The sequence below is a fragment of the Carlito syrichta genome, unplaced genomic scaffold (genome assembly GCF_000164805.1).
Source record: "Carlito syrichta isolate Samal-C Ts95f unplaced genomic scaffold, Tarsius_syrichta-2.0.1 Scaffold227717, whole genome shotgun sequence".
Taxonomy (NCBI): domain Eukaryota; kingdom Metazoa; phylum Chordata; class Mammalia; order Primates; family Tarsiidae; genus Carlito; species Carlito syrichta.
Genome location: NW_007171813.1, coordinates 46,403 through 64,780, shown reverse-complemented (window position 1 = coordinate 64,780; position 18,378 = coordinate 46,403). Strand labels below are relative to the sequence as shown.

The 18,378-nt window shown below is 33.6% G+C and overlaps 1 protein-coding gene across 1 annotated transcript in view; it reads left to right on the top strand.

The window, feature by feature from the left end:
* The first annotated feature begins 376 nt into the window (after window positions 1–376).
* Window positions 377–18,378, top strand: part of PGAP1 (post-GPI attachment to proteins 1) — a 40,761-nt gene continuing 22,759 nt past the window's right edge. The window contains exons 1-11 of the mRNA XM_021709433.1: window positions 377–476; window positions 1,216–1,271; window positions 2,668–2,751; window positions 6,252–6,298; window positions 6,672–6,723; window positions 9,699–9,776; window positions 14,094–14,169; window positions 15,869–15,942; window positions 16,052–16,103; window positions 16,591–16,657; window positions 17,068–17,176. Of these exons, the coding sequence (XP_021565108.1) occupies window positions 1,224–1,271; window positions 2,668–2,751; window positions 6,252–6,298; window positions 6,672–6,723; window positions 9,699–9,776; window positions 14,094–14,169; window positions 15,869–15,942; window positions 16,052–16,103; window positions 16,591–16,657; window positions 17,068–17,176 (687 nt within the window). The 5' untranslated portion in view covers window positions 377–476; window positions 1,216–1,223. The remainder of the gene's footprint in view (window positions 477–1,215; window positions 1,272–2,667; window positions 2,752–6,251; window positions 6,299–6,671; window positions 6,724–9,698; window positions 9,777–14,093; window positions 14,170–15,868; window positions 15,943–16,051; window positions 16,104–16,590; window positions 16,658–17,067; window positions 17,177–18,378) is intronic.

Genomic DNA, 18,378 nt, shown 5'->3' with positions numbered 1-18,378 from the left:
ATAAATCCTTATAATGTTTTATTCTTAGCTGTTGAAAAGTACTATTGCATAATTAGAAAAGCATGGACTCTGGAGCCAGACTGCCTGGGTTTGGATTCCAGCCCAGATTCTTAATTGCTGTGTGACTTTAAGAAGTCCCTTAATTACTCTGTGTTTTAGTTTCTTCATATTTAAAATACAGATTAAATGGTTATTGTCTACTAGAGTTCCTGCCATGATAAAATGAGTTAGTAACTTGTTCAGTTACTTAGAACAGGGCCTGGCTCAGAGGAAACAATGTTGGTTCTTGTCATTATTACTTGAAACAATGTTTCAATGAACTGTTAAAATAGATATAAAATGATACAGAATGTGTAAATGTTCTTTCTAGATAACTCAAAATTCTAAGAAGAAATTGTCGGTTTTGTTTCACCACTTTATAAGGCACCCAGCAAAACATTTTGAGGAAAATCCAGCTCTAATTTCTGACTTAACAGGTTGGTTATAATAGCATATTTAAATTTTAAATGGAGTTTTTCATTATTGTTTTGGGTAGGTTGTTATTAGTAGACAGTCTTTGGAATTATGATATTTCAAATATTTGAACCTATTATATATTATTAATTTCCTATGATGATGCTGGTGCAGTTCTTGGTTAGGAAGAGAAAAAGTAGAAAAGCAACTTGAAAGATGCTGCTGATAAAAATTTTGTCCCCCAAATATCATGATAAATAGAACATCTTTAGTTAAATGTTTCTATTCTCCTGACAGTCATATAAAATAAATGCTATATTATTCTTGACTCTTTTCAGTTTCTCAGTTATCAATTATTCTAAAGTCTTCTTTTGGATGACCAATATATCTTTTGTTGGTAAATTTTGTTTTTAAATATAAAGCAAAATAATTTGCTTTGTCATTTTAAATGTAAAGCAAATTATACTTCTTAAACTCTTCTTAATTATATGTCTTCCTTGGGAAATGAAATATTTGTTTCCTTCTATTGATAATTCCTTAAAGACACCACATAGATTTATATTTCACTCAGTGTGAATGCTAGTTGGTGATGAACATCAAGAAAACATTGCTAGATTATCTATCTTAAAGTAGCCAGTTTTTGGGAAACCACCTCTTTATTGTGATTGAGGAGTATTTTACCAGGATTCAAAAAAAAAAAGAAAGAAATTATTTAATATAAGAACAAAACAAGGCAAATAAATTAATTTCCTTTACCTTAAGGGACATCTATGTGGGTTCCAGTAAAAGTATCCAAATGGACCTATGTGGCTTACAATGTAAGTATCCACCAATGGATTTTTTAAACTTTTTTCAGAAATATTTTAGTATTCATCTTTAGAAGTTAAAGAATCTTTTAAAAAGATATCTACATACCATTTTCCCACAATTTAATGATAATTTCTAAATCATAAATATATAGTCAGTGTTCAGTTTTACACTTTTATCATGAATGGATCATGTATTTTTTTGCTGTTGTATTTTTCACTTTGTTTAAATCAGGATCCAAACAAGGCATACACATTTTGAGAGATATGTTTCTTATATCTCTTTAATACTTTACCTATCCCCTTTATTACTAAAAAAAAAAGTCATGTGTCCTATAGAGTTTCACACAGTGTTGATTTTGCTGATTGCATTTCTGTAGTCATTCAGCATACCTCTTTGCCTATTCTTTTCCCACGTTTTAGTAGTTGGATCTAGATGCTTGTTCTGATTCAGATTTTTGTTTTGTTTTTGTTTGTACTAAACTGTCTCTCTTTGTGTGATGTTAGTTGCTGTTGATGAGAAATGCTTGAAGGCATTAATTCATTTAGGAGGATGCAAAAGTGATGATACTTCAGTTTTATTATTTCTTCTTATTAACTGGAATACTACATAGAAAAACTTGCCCTCATCTGTGAAATTTGTCAAACATTGATTATAAGTGAAAAGAATGATGACTGCATGAATCTTTAGCTCTTATATTTACTAGTTATCAGAATAGGGAGTTGACTTAAAAGCATCCTCCATCAGTGACCATCGGAGGGTTTTTCCCCCTAGTATTCTTATGAACTCATGGATTTAAATATATTTGTTTTACTCCGTTGATACTAAAATTGTTCTATGTTTGACCAGTGGAATTGTTTCAAGTTTGGTTCCTAATTCTTTTGATACAGCTTTTTAATTGTCTTTAATAGTTTCCTCACTGTCCAGTATTAACAAGATATTTTGGCTCATCTTGCACATTTCCTGCCTCAGAGCTTGAATCAGCTGTTTCTCTAATTAACTATTCCTTTTATTTGGGAAATGGTATCTCTGAACCCCATAACCTAGCACTAGAAATCCTTATGATTACCGGGTTGACATTCCTAGGCCTTTTCAGTGGTCAGAGCTAAGAAATATATTTTATCTTAACTAAAAGGCAAAAAAAAAAAAAAAAAACCACAATAAAACAAAACAAAACAAAATACCCATGCATTCATACTGATATTTCCAGGACAAATTCAGGACTGCAGAGTTTATATATCTGTATCTTACCTCTGTATGTTCTTCCTCTCACTTCTAGAGTGCTGGTTTTCAGTAACACCAAGAATGATAGAATAGTCATATATTTGCTTTATCTGGATTTTTGAATGATGAAATGAATCCACTCTCTCATTATAGCTATATTGAATGTTCTCCTTCTTTTTTTAGGAATCTAATAAGATATATTTTGCATTTCCTCTTGCAAATCATAGAAAAATCTACACTCATGTCTACTGTCAGAGCACTATGCTGGTAAGATAATTTGTATATTTTATGTAAATGTAAAAGGCAAACTTGTTTATTTTTCAAATTCTCATATCTAGTAGAACTAGCTATTACTATTAAATCTAATTGAAAAATATTTGTCTGGAATACTGTTTTGATTGGAAATTGCTAATCAAAATTTCTCTATAACAGATTAAATTTTACTATTAAATTTTAGCTTTGGTCCTAGTTTAGGTCCTCTCTTTCCACCTTAGTTTTTCACATGTTCATGATGAAGAAATTGAATTCAAAAGCCCTTTACTTCCAAATTTCTATCAGTGCTTTAAATAATAGGTATATTTAAGCAAAGCTTTTCTGTAGGAATTTTATAAAGCATTGACTTTCATTCTAAAATTTGAAGTACTTTTTCTACCAAATATTATTTGAGAGCATATTGCAATGTTATCTGAACTTACTGTATCACAGTAATGATTTTGCTTGTGTGTTTCTTTTTAATGAGTACCTGCTATGCTAAGCATTGTTTTAAAAAAATTAGATGCAGTAGCATGCTTTTGTTATGATTTTAGAAATAGTTTAAGTAATACTTTCATACATAATTAATCAATATTTCTTACTTTCAGGAATTTTTCGTAATTTGAGTTTTTTTCCCATTGTTTTTCATTGTTGGTTTTTTTTTTTGGCTTTTTTTTTTGTATTGCTCTAGATTCTTCACTCTATACTTGCATCTTTTATAAGTTCCTCCTTCTCCCTTTTGTTAGGTTTTTTTTAGGAACAAGACTTAGTATATTATTTTGCTGATAGGTGCTGTCATCTGATTGTATTGTAAAATATTTTTAAAAGATGATAGGCAGGCATTGTGGGTTAGGTACAAGTGAATAATACATTTTAGTGGAAATACCAGAGTTTTGCATTTCTCACAGATAAAAGCATCTCTGAGCCTAAACTCTGGATAGGCAGTTTATCCTGGGAGAATCTGGCACTGAGAGTAATGACTTCAAATATCCACACTCAATTAATACTAAATTTCACATCAGAATGTCAGTAGTATATTGAGAAAACATACTTACCAAAGTACAAATTATCCGTTTGGCTGATTGGAGGATCCTTTTCTTGTACTAAGATTCATGGGTATTAATTAGTATAAAGTCATGTACTGAATTTTAAAAATATTTTTCATTATTATAGAAGTTTTCAAGAATATATTTTTAAAAAACAGAGAGAAAATACAATAAATAATTATTTTGTAACCAATACCTGGACTCAGGCGATCCTCCTATCTCAGTCTCCTGAGTAGCTGGGACTACAGGTGTGCCTTCACATCCAGCTAATTTTTGTATTTTTTGTAAAGCTGGTCTCACTACGTTGCCCAAGCTGGGCTTGAACTCCTGGCCTCAAGTGATCCTCCCACCTCAGCCTCCTTAAGTACTGGGATTACAGGCAGGAGACTGCAAGGATTACCTGCCAAATCTCTTTAGTAGCCCCTCCCTTTTTCCCCCATGCCACTTATTTGTTTACAGAAGTGTGTTATATTTTCTACAGAATTTCCCAAGTTCTGGGTTTAACTGAGTGTATTCTTATGGTGTCTTTTAATATGTATTTCTATCCCCTGTGTTTTGTGTAGACTAGTAGTCTTGATTAGACTCAGATTCATTTTTATAAGTAGAGCTGTGCACCTCCTATTTCATTATATCAGGAAGTACATAATATCTTGTTGTCCTGTCTTTAGTGACATGAAGACATCAGTGGGCTCAGTGGTACCACATGATCCATCCATTGTAAAGTTCCCAGTCAGGTCCAGATGCAGTGATTCACACCTTATAATCCCAGCACTTTGGGAGGCAGGCAGATTGCTTGAGCCCAGGAGTTCGAGACCAGCCTGGGTAACATAGCGAATCTCATCTCTGAAAAAAAAAATTACCTGGGCATGATGGCATGTGCCTGTAGTCCCGGCTACTTGGGATGCTGAGGTGGAAGAACCCCCTAAGCCTAGGAGGTCAAGGTTGCCATGAACCATGATCACTGTGATCATGCCACTGTACTCCAGCCTGGCAAAAGAGTGAGAACCCAAATTTTACAAAAATAATAAAATTCTCAGTCAGTCTTCTACCTAATGATTTTAGCAACGATTAGTTAGGAGGGTTTTCTATATGACTTTTGAAATTGGTTTGTTTTTTTTTTTTGAGATCTAGGTTATATCAGCATGGTGTTTTAGAGCAGGCTTGAATAATACATTATCTGTTCAATTCGTAAGTGAATAAGTCAAAATTCCCTATACACAGAAGTAAGTAGTGTGGAACATTGGTAGGTTTCATAATGAGGGCTACCTTTGAAGATAGGCTCCCTGAGTAGCTTCAGAAACCCATCTTAAAAGTGTGTTGATCTTTAGAAGTGACTGCATTTTCTTGGTCTGGGCTGTGCAGATCTGTTTTGCTGCCTTGCTTTGTAATGTCTGCCATATTAATTATTCTGGGAAGTACAGGTCACTGATACAGGAACCACGCAAGCATGTTGCCTACAGAGAAATACCACATTGTTTTTTATTTGTTTCCTGATAACTTTCTTTTCTGTATTCTTGAAAAATGTCTTAAAATTATATTTAAGTTGAGTGAGGGCAGAGGCTGTGTCTGCCTGAATCATCATCTTCCCTGTGGGCTTAGTATATATTTCCTTGACCCTAGCACAGACTTTATAAATACTGGTTGAATAAAAGCATTGATTTTTTGCATCGTCTCATCTGTAACTCAAAGGACAAAGTAATGTAGTTATCAGAGGAGTGTTCTTCATCCTTTTATGTCATAATGGGACTTGAGTAGCTAGGTCATCATGTTTGGAACATTGCTCTGACTTCTTAAAGTCGAAGTGAAGGTCTTAAGTCATACTGCTCTTAAGTGACAAGAGCTGAGTACAGAAGGTTGCTGAGGTATCACAGCCATCTCTATAGTATTCCCATCCTGTGCTGATGAAGTAATGCTTGGCTTTACTGTGGTCTTATGCTTCAGTTCAAACACATGCTTGTATAGATGTTATCTCCTGGTAATCAAGTGGAAACTCAAATGAGAAAGCAAAAAGCTGTACATAAATTGTTTATTTTTAACTGCTTGGCCTTGGATTTTTTGTTTGTTTGTTTGTTTGTATGAAAGTCTACTTCCAGTTGTTTGTTCCTCTATTTTTTGTTAAAAATGCATATTACTTACCATATAACTATTTGGTTAAAGTATAGACATTACTGAAAGTTTGTTTCAACAATTAGAAATGCTTTAGGCAATGTGCTGTAAAAAGATCCCCATCAGGTCATTGTCTCTCATACTGCTGCTCCAGGTTAACTGCTTACCTGTCGATGTTGGCACTAGACTTCTCTGCCTATCCTTGACCTGTTTGACTTTGAGAACATCTTGGATATGTTTCTCAATAACAAGCTGCTATTTTGTGTTTCCCTTGCTCCTCCTTACCCCATCATAACAGGAAAGTGCTTGTTTTATATGATTATTTTTTATATTTTTTAATGTGTTTTGTTGTGTTTTCAACAGGATACAAATAGTTGGATTTTTGGCTGCATAAACACCACTTCCATGTGGTAAGTCTTTTGAACTCATGGCCCTCCATTGTTCATTTTTCTCAACATAAATGGTACTCGGAAATCATACTTTTAGAGTAGCTTCATTCTTATATTCATTTTACTGCTATATCAAATCATGGTATTACTTTTAAAATGAAAAGTAAAGAAAATGAGTATACTAGTAATTTCTGCAAACACTGAAATTAGTTGGTTGTTAGGAAAAACAATTTTTTTGTTTCTAAGGGAACTGTGTGGACAGACTTAATAGACTTCAATGCATTACAACCCTACCAGATGTGTAGATGGTTTCTTTTTATGATAAAGCTTATTTATAATTTATAATACTTTGATATATTTGTCTTTTAATTATATTTTCATATTTATTTCAAAGCCAGCAAGGAGTTGATTTATCATGGAAAGCTGAACTGCTGCCAACAATTAAGGTAAATTATGGCTTTTGAATTTTAATATCCAGGTTAAAAAAAAAAAATATTTGAGCCTATAGACATTTTTTTGTTTACCTGGATATAAAATAAACTTCAGATTTGCTAACCTATATTTAGAAATAGTTTCTCTAGAAATAAATACATTTGATAGGGAATAACATGCAACTAGTGTTATTATTTTTTTAATGTTCACAGATTAAAAACTCTGTATTACTATAAAAATCCTCTAAATTTCTGTGTGCTGTAGCATCATACCAAAAAAGCTGGATGGATTTTTAAAATTAAATTGCAAGGTGTGTTTGAAAGGTCTGTCTGGAAATACACACTGAGCAATGCACTCAATTCATTTGGGAGGAAGGACCTGTAGTAGGGAAGGGGACATCTCAGAGGAGGAAGGTGATTTTCCAGATGGACTTCAGCATCACTTTGTGATGAGGTGCTAGGGTAACTCTGTCTTGTATTCTCCAGGATTACATATCACAACAGGGGTTTATTTAATTCTTGTTAATGGCTGGGCAGTGTGGCTCAAGCCTGTAATCCCAGCACTTTGGGAGACCAAGGTGAGAGGATTGCCTGAGTTCAGGGGTTCAAGACCAGCCTGGGCAACTCTCTACAATAAATCAAAAAATAAGCCAGGCGTGGTAGCATGTGCCTATAGTTCCAGTTATTTGGAAGACTGAGGCAGAAGGATCACCTGAGCCCAGCAGGTTGAGTCTGTGGTGGCCGTGAGCATACCACTGCACTCTAGCCTGGGCAACAGAGTGAGACTCCAACTAATAAAAAAATAAAAAAATAAAGAATAAAAATACTTGTTAGTGATTTGCTTAAGCAACTCTGGTAGTTCTTTTTATAAAAGGCTAATTTGCATAGCCTCAGTCTATTATTGAAAAGCAAAATAATTCTAAAATTTGATGAAAATATCTGTCCTAATTTCTACTTTGTGGTTATAACTGATAATCTTATGTCAGGATTGGTAGTTTTCAGTCTTCAAGTAAACCTATACTTTAAAAATAAAATATATTTTCATAATGAATTCTAGACTCATTGACTTGAAAGTGGAATCATCTGGTGGTCCCAGACATCTCCCAGTTAACTCCAATTAAGTTAGTTATCTTTTCTCATGAATATTTATATTTGTTTGCCTATACGGTTAACTCTAATACTATGTTAACAATGAGAAGCTGGGCTCGGTGGCTCAGCCTGTAATCCCGTGCTTTGGGAGGCTGAGGTGAGTGGATTGCCTGAGCCCACGGGTTCGAGACCCACCTGGGCACTTGGTGAGACCTCATCTCTACAATAAATAAAAAAAAATCAGCCGGGCATGGTAGCGCGTGCCTGTGATTCTGGCTACTCGGAAGGCTGAGGCGGAAGGATCACCGGAGCCCAGTGGGTCGACGCTGCGGTGGCCGGGAGCGGCCACTGCACTCCAGTCTGGGTGACAGAGTAAGACTCCAACTCAAAAAGAAAAAAGAGAAACTTATACTAATCAAGAGGGATGGTGACAAAAGGAATAATCCCAAATTACTTACATGATTTTGGAATGATTGCATTTTTTTTTGTCACCTTGGTCAATCTTACTTTGTACATATTCACACATGTGACTTTCTATTTATTAAACAAATATTATAGTATGGTAAATTGACTCATGAACATTTTTAGGGTCTCTTACTAGCTGTATCCTAACCAGGAGCAAAACAAAAAAAAGTATTAGGATATACTTACTGGTCAGTCTTTCCTCAAAATATGGACTACAAGGTCTGATCTTAACTTTGAGAAGTTAATTTGGTGAGGTGCATATTTAATCATGCTGTGTCTTTGTCACTTACTAAATAAATTCCAGGGGATGATTATAGACCATTAGCCAGCAACTCTTTATGACTTGAGCTAGATCAGAATCATTTGAGATAAAACTATAGGAGGAGGGACCCCAAAAAACTGGAATTTATTTATTTAATAAATGTGTATTTATTCTTACATGTTTAAATTTCAGTCACATTCAAAGTACTTTCCATCTTATGCAATATACCCATTAAGATGCTTTTTCCACTGCTCAAAAACAGTTTTTGAACTCATCAATTTGGATGCCTTTTAGTGCTTCTGCCATTTTTTGTTTTACCTCTTCCACATTGGCAAAACAGTTCCCTTTGAGGACTTTTTTCATCCAGGGAAACACACAAAAAAAGTTGCTCAAGGTGAGATCTGGTGAATAGGGAGGGTGGAGCACATGCCTTTTTTGGTAAAAAAAAAAAAAAGGAGTCATGCCTTTTTTGGTAAAAAACTGCTGAACATTAAGTGCCGTGTGGGCAAGTGTGCTTGAAAATCATCCATCATGAAATGGGCAAATGTGTTGAAAGAATCTGCAAAAAAAATTCACTGATGCCTAACACAGCCTCTCACAACATTACCTGATACACTGATACTGGTGGGTTCCTAGAACACTCACCTAGTGGGGGAAACCTGTATTACAGGGGGGCCACTCTGAAAAATAATTCCTTTTTTGAGGGGATCCCTCTCATATCTCTTTTATATGTAACATCCATTCAGTCATCAGCTGTTGAATGCTCTTTGTTATATACTGCTATAATAAATGTAGAAATAATACTGTTACGACTATCATACTGTTTGTAACAAATAGATGATGAAAAGAAAGATACCATCTGGAGAAAATTATATAAAATAACTAAATTTAGTGTTGAATATTTGTTTTACATGAAGGGACATTTCAAGGAATATTTTTTGGCAGTCTGTGTTCAACATAATAATTATTAGGAACTTGAGTTTCAGCAGGATTATTGACCTGGAAATGTAAACATGGGCATCTTCTGAAGTATTGGACATAAATTTGAAATATGCCCTTAAACATAACTAATTAAGTAAAAATAAGTGTTTGTAATTTATCTTTCTTTTAATGTGCATTAATCTCTATAGACATTGAGAAATAAAAGTAGTTTTTTATCTTTATCTTTTTTTAGTCTCTGATGTTAAGACTTCAAGACTATCCATCTTTGTCTCATCTTGTTGTTTACGTACCATCTGTTCATGGAAGTAAGGTAACAAGTGGGTTAAGATCGTATCAGAATGTTTTGGGGATACTCATGCCAAATTTTAAAGTTATTTTTGGGTGAGTTTTTTTTCTGCATAAGGCTTATATAAAACAATGGCCAGTGTGATGATCCACTGTTAAATCATTAGAATCATCTACTCCAACTTGAACTAAGCAGAATAAACCTAAGTCCCTTTGTTCCAAGTGAGAACTGGTTCTGATTTACGAGTCTTTCAAAAACTTTTAATTATCAGATACCCTTCTGTGTATATGGTTGTATACCAGGAATTATAGGAGGCACGCAAAAAAGGAAGATATGACCCTTGCTCTTAAGAAGCTACATATAGTTGGGTAGGGGGAAGAGAAATATATTTGGGAGCAGAGAGAAGAGTGAACAAAAAGAGTACCTAAATATATATAATACAAATAAGAATATAGCACATGAAAAGTGTAAAACAGGTAGATAACTCTGATGAATGGAATCAACAATGACTTTATTTTTTTTTGTTTTTTTGAGTTGGAGACTCACTCTGTCACCCAGGCTGGAGTGTAATAGCATCTGGCCACCTCAGCCTCGACCTCCTGGGCTCAGGTGATCCTTCTGCCTCAGCCTTCCTTGTAGCTGGAACTACAAGCACATGCCACCATGCCCGACTAATTTTTTTTAGCTGGAGTTTCACTCCTTCGCCCAGGCTGGAGTGCAGTGGCACACTCCTGGCCACCCCGGCGTCAACCTGCTGGGCTCCGGCAATTCTTCTACCTCAGCCTTCCAAGTAGCCAGAACTATAGGCGCACGCTACCACACTTGGCTAATTTTTGATTTATTGTAGAGACAAGGTCTTGCTAAGTTGCCTGGGCTAGTCTGGAAGTCGCGGCCTCAGGCAATCTTCTCGCCTTGGCCTCCCAAAGTGCTGGAATTATAGGCCTGAGCCACCGTGCCCATCCAATAATGACTTTATAATGATGTTATAATTTTAAATGACCTTAAAATGGGCTTGGTAGCATGCATCTGTTGACCCAGCTACTTGGGAGGTTGAAGCAGGGGATTGCTTGAGACCAGGAGTTTGAGGCTATAGTGAGCTATGATCATGCCACTGCACTCTGCCTGGGTGACAGAATGAGACATCTCTAAAAAGAAAATAAAATAGACTTAAGGGATAGTTAGAATTTTTATAGGTAGAATAACATTTCTAGACCTATACTGACGATATGGGAATCATTAGCACATGTAGTTATTTCTATTTAAATTAGTTAAAATTAAATAAAATTTAAAATTTAGTTTTATATTTGTATTTGTCACATTCCAGATGCTCAATAGTAATGTCGTTGCTGAACATTAGACTAGATAGCTCTGTTTAGACAAAGCAACAATGAATGCAAAGCATGGGGTATATTTGACAAGCAGTAAATAAGTAAATCATTTTGAAAGAATGGCCATCATGGGTAGAATAGTAGTGGAAGAAAAGTCTGGACCATATTGTAGAGGTCTTGATAGGAGGATTTAGGACCTCACAGAATTCAAAAGTCAGTAGGAAGCCATAAGAATTTTTCATCATGGTAGTAATAGGATCATAAATCATTTGGGGGGGAAGATTAATCTATGTATGATATAGGATGGATCAGAAATAGACAAGGTACCTCCTAAAAGCTTAGAAGGGCTTGTACGGGTTGAGCATCCCTAATCTGAGAATTTAAAATCTGAACTTTGAGTGCTGACCTGATGCCACAATAGGATAAGTCCACCCCTGATTGCATGTGGTGAGCTATAATCAAAACTTTGTTTCATGTACAGAATTACAGATGATATATAAAATTACCTTCAGGATATGTGTGTAAGATGTATATGAGATATAAATGAATTTTGTGTCCAGATTTGGGTTCTATCCCTAAGATAGCTCATTAGACAAATGCAAATATCCCCAAATCTGAAAAAATTCTAGCATTTCTTGTTCCAAGCATTTTGGATACGGTATACTCAGCCTGTACTTGAGAAATGGGAGTAGAAAGAAAAGAAGGATCATTTTTGAGAGAGTTAGTAGGGAAGAAGGAAGATGGAGGCAGAAGGCCTTTGATACTCCCCTTTTCCCTCCTTCACCAGCATCCTTCAAGATCTACCCTACGTGTCCCTTTTTCCTTTCCCAGACTCCTCTGGTAACCTTCTACTTACTCTCAAGATACCTTACTTACAACTTTTTTGAGGAGTTTGTTACATTGAATTATAATTTATTTGTGTATTTCTCGATAGCTACCACCATATTGTGAACTCTGAGAGTAACAAACAGACAGCTTTTTTCCTACTTAGCATCTTCAGCCTTAGTCACTCCCACATAAGTGCTCACAAAAATGTTTCTTTTTGAGAAACATGAGAAGGTTGATGAGATTTGCAGCCAAAATAACCAAGAAAATTTAAAAGAAACAGGGAAGGAAAAGGGGGATGTAGTTGGGATTCATCTCAAAGACTGAGTCTCACAAGTACCTTATAATGGATTCATTGTTTTGTTTTGCTTAGCTCAAGTGAGAGGTAATTCAGCATCTTCAATACTAAAAACTCTCTTTAAGGGTTTTTCTGTCAGGTAAGTTGGTTTTGAATGAATCTAACATTTTCCCCAAGCTTGAAAAGGCCCTCTTTAGTTTTTCCAAGAAATTAATCAGCCTTTTTGCAAATAGACAGTCTTAGCAGCCTAATAAATATGTAATATGTCTTCTTGTTCTTTGGAAAGTAACACTGCTGACTCTACTGTTGCAGAGTCCTGTCTCATAGAATGGTAACTTAGGTCTTTTGTAATTTTTGCACATCTATGTAGAGCCTGTCATCAGAAGGCCACGGTATTCAAATAGTGTAAAAAATTTTGAGTCAACTGATATCTTATATTTCTGGGAATGTAATATGGAATTATCTGCATTTCTTATGATAGAAAACAAAATAATTAAACTCATAGAAATTTGTTTACTTTAAATGTATCAGACACAGACCTTTGAATTCTCTCTTTCCTGGGTAAAGATTTATTCTGTTATGCAAAACTAAAGACACAACCAAAATTTTAAAACAGAAATAAAGATTCCATTATTTTAAATGTGTGTACAGAAAGATTTAAATTGCTTTTAAAAACTTCTTTCTTGCCTCAAATATAAGCTCACTCAAAAGTACTTTGTAAAAATAAAATAAATAATCCTGTTCAATTATCCTGATTGCTCTAATCTTTTAACAGCTGTTTGCTATAATGAAAATATCTGACTGTGTTCTTTGCCTTGTAAGTAAAGGAGGAGAAATAAATGCAAAATGCTTTAGCAAATGTTTCCTTCTACTCCTCTATGTATACTATGGTCTAATGGCAGTTTCCCTCATCTGTTTATCACTTTCAAAAGCAATGAAAAGTTTACCCAAGAGGCAAAGTGACACTACTTAAGATACCTTCAAGGTGTAGTTGCTGGAAGACCCTGGGATAGAGCCCCCTGGCTTTCCACCTTCTATAGTCAGTAAACCACTAGGTACAGTTAGACAGCAGATTAATTCTTTCTTCAACTCCTATAGACCAAAATAACTTGATTGCATTGTGGAGATTATTTCAGTGAAATTATTCCTTTACCAGAAACATTTCTTCTTGTAGATAACTGAGAGCAAAGTTTCTTACACAGCTATAGAAATGTTATTTTAAAAAGAAATGTTACTACAAAAAATTGTAATGATGCAGATGTTACATTACAGATTTTTTTGAAATGTATTTATTTTTCTTGCTTCATACATGTAAACCTTTTTTGCACTTACTATAATAATTATTTAACCTGAAATAATCTTACGCAAATAATATTAGCATCTATTAATGAATGGCAGTATGTCTCCAAAAACCTTTTGTAGTTGAATTAAACTATAGATACTTAATAAATGTAGGATTTAAAAAAAAAACATAACAAAATCACATTTTCCTTTTGACTATGAAAGTATTCAAAGATATATTATCAAAATCCCTAAGTAATTCTGAATTAGCCTTGGCTCTTAATGCTTTGATCTATTCTTTAATGTTCCTCTTCTACAAACACCTAAAACTAACTGTAAAAATAAACTTTGCTATTGATCTGTTGTTATAGAAATGACCTTGTAATAATTTATCTGTTAAATTAAGCCCGTTTATCAAGTTTTCTCAGCCTAGCATCTCTCCTTGAAGAATTCTTGCCACCTATGTGTAGACAGAAATATATAGTGTGATAGATGATAATTTCTCCAAAGTTGAGTTTTATGGACATTTATTCACTCAAACATCGAGTAAAGATATTTTACTATAAATGTAATTCTATTTTTCCTAATAAATTGATGTTTTATTTTCAGTTTGTTGTAGATTGTGAATTCTTTAAAAAAGAGAAAAGATCTTTACAGCTTCCTGTAACTCATCTTTTTTCCTTTGGTAAGTATTTTGTTTTTTCATCTTTTTAAAAAAAAAAACTCACCTCTTTTTCTTTGGTAAGTACTTTGTTTTTAGAAATTCTAAGAGTTGCTTTTATTTTTAACAGAGTATTAATTTATTTTCCCAGCTAGTTGTAGTAAAGCAGAGCCTTGTAACATTAAATAGTGAATATTTCAAGTATAGTTCTTAGAATAATTTTAAGGTGTGACTCAGTGGTTTGATTCTCACTTAATACTGGTTCAGTCATCTTATGAACTTTAAAAGAATTTTCTCCATAATCACATACATTTGCAGGTGTGTGTGTGTGTGAGAGAGATGTGAAATTTATCCTAAAATGTTTTTATTATGGAGTATAAAATTGTCAGCTGCCTAATAAGACTTTCAAGATTTTTCCAAGTATTCTTTTAAACTTCAGTTCTAAATAATTTAGACTTACAGAAAAGTTGTAACAGTATAGAGCTTCTCCATACCCTTCACGCACCTTTCCTTAATGCTATCCTTCTACATAAACACAAAACAATTTTTTAAACTAAGAAATTAACCTTAGTGCAATACTGTTGACTAAACTACAGTTTTCTTTGGTTTTCACCCATTTTCCCTGATGTCATCCACATTGTTCTAGTTGTCACCTCTTTAGTCTCCTCTAATCTGTATGTTTCCTCAGACTTTCCTTGTCTTTCAGAACTTTGAGACCTTTGAAGAGTACTGGTTGGTTATTCTGTTGAATTCCCTCAGTTTGCTTTCTTATGATTAGAGTTAGGCTATGCATTTTTGCCAAAAATGCCACAGAAGCGGTCTACATTTCTCTGTGTATCATATCTGAGTATACATGATGTTGATATCTGATACTAGCTATGTCATACACCTTGATCTCTTGGTTTAATTGGTGCCTGCTAGGTTTCACTCCTATAATGTTACAGCTTTTCCTTTTGTGATTAATAAATATCTTGAATGAGATACTTTGAGAGTATGTAAATATCCTGTTTTTCTTCAGAATGACCTACTAATTTTTGCATCTATTGGGTCATCTAGTATTTAGCGAGTATTACTGTGGTATCTACAATTATTGGAAAAGTTGTCCCTTCTCCCCTACTTATTTACTCCATTTTTAATTATGTCAGTGTGGACTCAGGAATATTTATTTCATTCACTTGTATCATTATATATATTTTTTGCTTCAGTTGCTCCCAGTTTGGATATTGGGAGTCCTTTTAGGCTCCTGTGTTCTTTTGATATTCCCCATCCTTTACATATATTTTACATATTTCATTTGTGAAAAGAATCTGTGTTACTTGAGAACACTTCCTTTAAGGTTTTTATAGCTCCAACCCTACCCTCTTTTTGTTGGTACAAAAACCTCAGAAAAATACAGAAATGACAATTCTGAATCACCTGTGTCATTGAAGATAGCAAGCTTATAAAACAAAAGATCTACCAAGAAGCCATACCTTTCTGAATTGAAAATATGTTCTTGACTTTTTAAAAACACATAAATGTGATTGGAAGTCATAAATGTTGTGCTTTTTTCTAGAGTTTATTGCAGGAGGATTAGATTTTTAGGTGTTCACTCCTCTATGTCAGAGGAGTAAACTCTTTTTTAATATCAAAAATCTATTGGCATTGTTTTAATGTTTAGTAATCAGTACATTTTAAAAAAATTGTTCATATTGTAAGTAACACAGTACTTGTAATTCAACAGGATTGACTTCAAAGAAAGTGGTGATAAACACAAGCGGGCTGTACTACAATATAGAACTTTTGAACTTTGGACAGGTAGTTATAACTATATAGTATATAGCTATAACGAAGAATTTTACTTTAATATTTAGTTAAACAAACAAGCAAACTTGTTTTCTGTTTTTTTGTGGTCAAACTTCATTAGATATATCAAGCTTTTAAAATCAACGTGGTAAGCAAGTGCTCAGCAGTCAAAGGTAAATCTATTTTCTGAAAAATATGTAGGATATAGTATTTTCACTTGAAGAATCAATAGTTCTTTACTTAAATTTTCTTTAATACTTCCTTATATTTTTATGTGAAGTAAAGTTAAATATATAATAGAAAAGATGTTTATATCTTCAAGAGATTTAACAGACTCTTAACAGTAAAGCATCTTCATCTGTTTCAGTTTAAATATCCACATTTTAAAAATACTAAATATCTTTATGTCTTATGAAAGAGATAACTCAGATTTAGCAGTTTAATATTTTTCCAGTTTCTTAGCACTGCCCATATGTTCTAATATCTATTATAAATCTAATTAAATCATTATAAATTTTCCATAATCTTTTATCATGTGCTATAACCCATACTGATTATTTTTTATGAGATGGGCATTCATGTGATTAGTTAGGTCTGGTAGTAGCTTGTGTAACATTTAGGGTAACGTGGTGAGTAACACGTTTCCTTTATGTTTAACAGACGAAATAACTAGTATCTATAAACTCCATGTTCCCTGGTCTTATGAAGACTCTCTCACCATTGCACAGTGAGTACATGAGAAAATTTACTGTAGACTTGGTTGTTTTCTAATAATAGATATTCTACTTAGCTTATTTTAATTATATAAATTATTTAAGTGTCTTGTGAAAATGTCTGTATTCTTTATGTAACATTGTATCCATAATTTACTATTAACATATAGTGTCCTTACTAAATTATACAGAACTTAAACCTTACTTTCTTAGAACATGAACCCCCTTCCATCCTCTCTCCCAACTCCTGTGTCTTAGGGAGCATTAACACAATTGTGATGTGACTGAAAAATGCCCATTTATAATGTGTCTGGCAACCAGCTTTCTCTACATTATGCCATTGCATTTTGCTGAGGATTGACCGGACCATGGCTCTTCACCAACATTTTGTATTTGAGAATTGATACTTAAGTTATCTCTTTAGGGTTCCATCTTCTACAGAAATTTCTCTGAAACTCCATATTGGTCAACCAGAAAATGACAGCTATGTGGCATTGCTAAAAATGTACACATCATCAAATTGTCAGTATGAGGTAAGTTTGTGTGCTTGCTTAATCTTTAACATTTAATTATAGAATAAGCTAGAGTATTTTTTATATTAGCCACAGATATATGGTGATGTGGAAGCCTATAAATATAAGAAATAGATACTTAAAATGTTTTAAATATTCTGCAAATTGCCTACTAGCACCACCACAGTATTTCTGTAATTGGACTATTTGAAAATGTATACATCTTAATAAGTAGTAGAAAGTAAAACAAAAATTGAGTCCATAGATTAATATTTTAAATTTGGAAGCCCAAAGCCCAGAATCTTATATAAATCAAAGATCACCTTGAAAGCAGCTGGCATAGCTTGACTGTAGTAATTTACATGATGTTTATTGATTTGCAGTCTACTGGGTGTTAGCCTCAGAATCTTCTTTCCTTTTCACTAGTTATTTTAAACTCTGTTGGTCATTAATTGTGATTTAGAACCTATTGTGTTTGTTTTATAATCAAAGTATATCTCTTTATGCTAAGAGAAGGGGAGTAGATTTGAGAGTAACATTTTATGTACTTACGGATTCATGAGTCCCTAGATTCCACTAAGTGGAATTAAAGTACACTTTCAGTGGTGGTGGCACCTTAGGCCTCTGGCTTATGTGAAATATCTTATTTCTGCTCAAGTGTTTTAAACCAAGTTTCTGGCTGATGTGAAATACCATATTTCTGCTCAACTGTTAAATCAAGCTTAAATACTTGGATTCTTAGTTAGAGCTAACTTTGCTAGGATAAACTAGGGATTGGTATTGTCAAGTGAATAGAATCTATTCCTACAACTAAGTTTCCCAGTTTGAACCTATATTATGAATTAATTTAAGTTTCATGGAATTTTTTTAATGCTTTTATAACTTGCATTTTGCTTCTAACAACAAAGGTTTTGCAGGGCTATAATGGTTTTTAACTTTCAAGTTCATGTTTCTAACATTAAAGCAAAAGTAAGAGTTGTGTTAATAATTTGGCTCCAAATATTACATGTACTCAAAATGTCCATGTTTTTACAAATACTGTTTATTTTCAAGAAGTTCATATTTTGATAAAATATGGTCATTTTAAAACTTCCTTAAGAAATATGTCTTTTTTCTATAGACTTTCTAGTATCAAAAAAAGGTGCATTTATAGTGGAGATAATTAAGGATGAGTTTCTTTTTAAAATACTATTTTGGCTTAAATTCCTTTAGCTGGTATAATC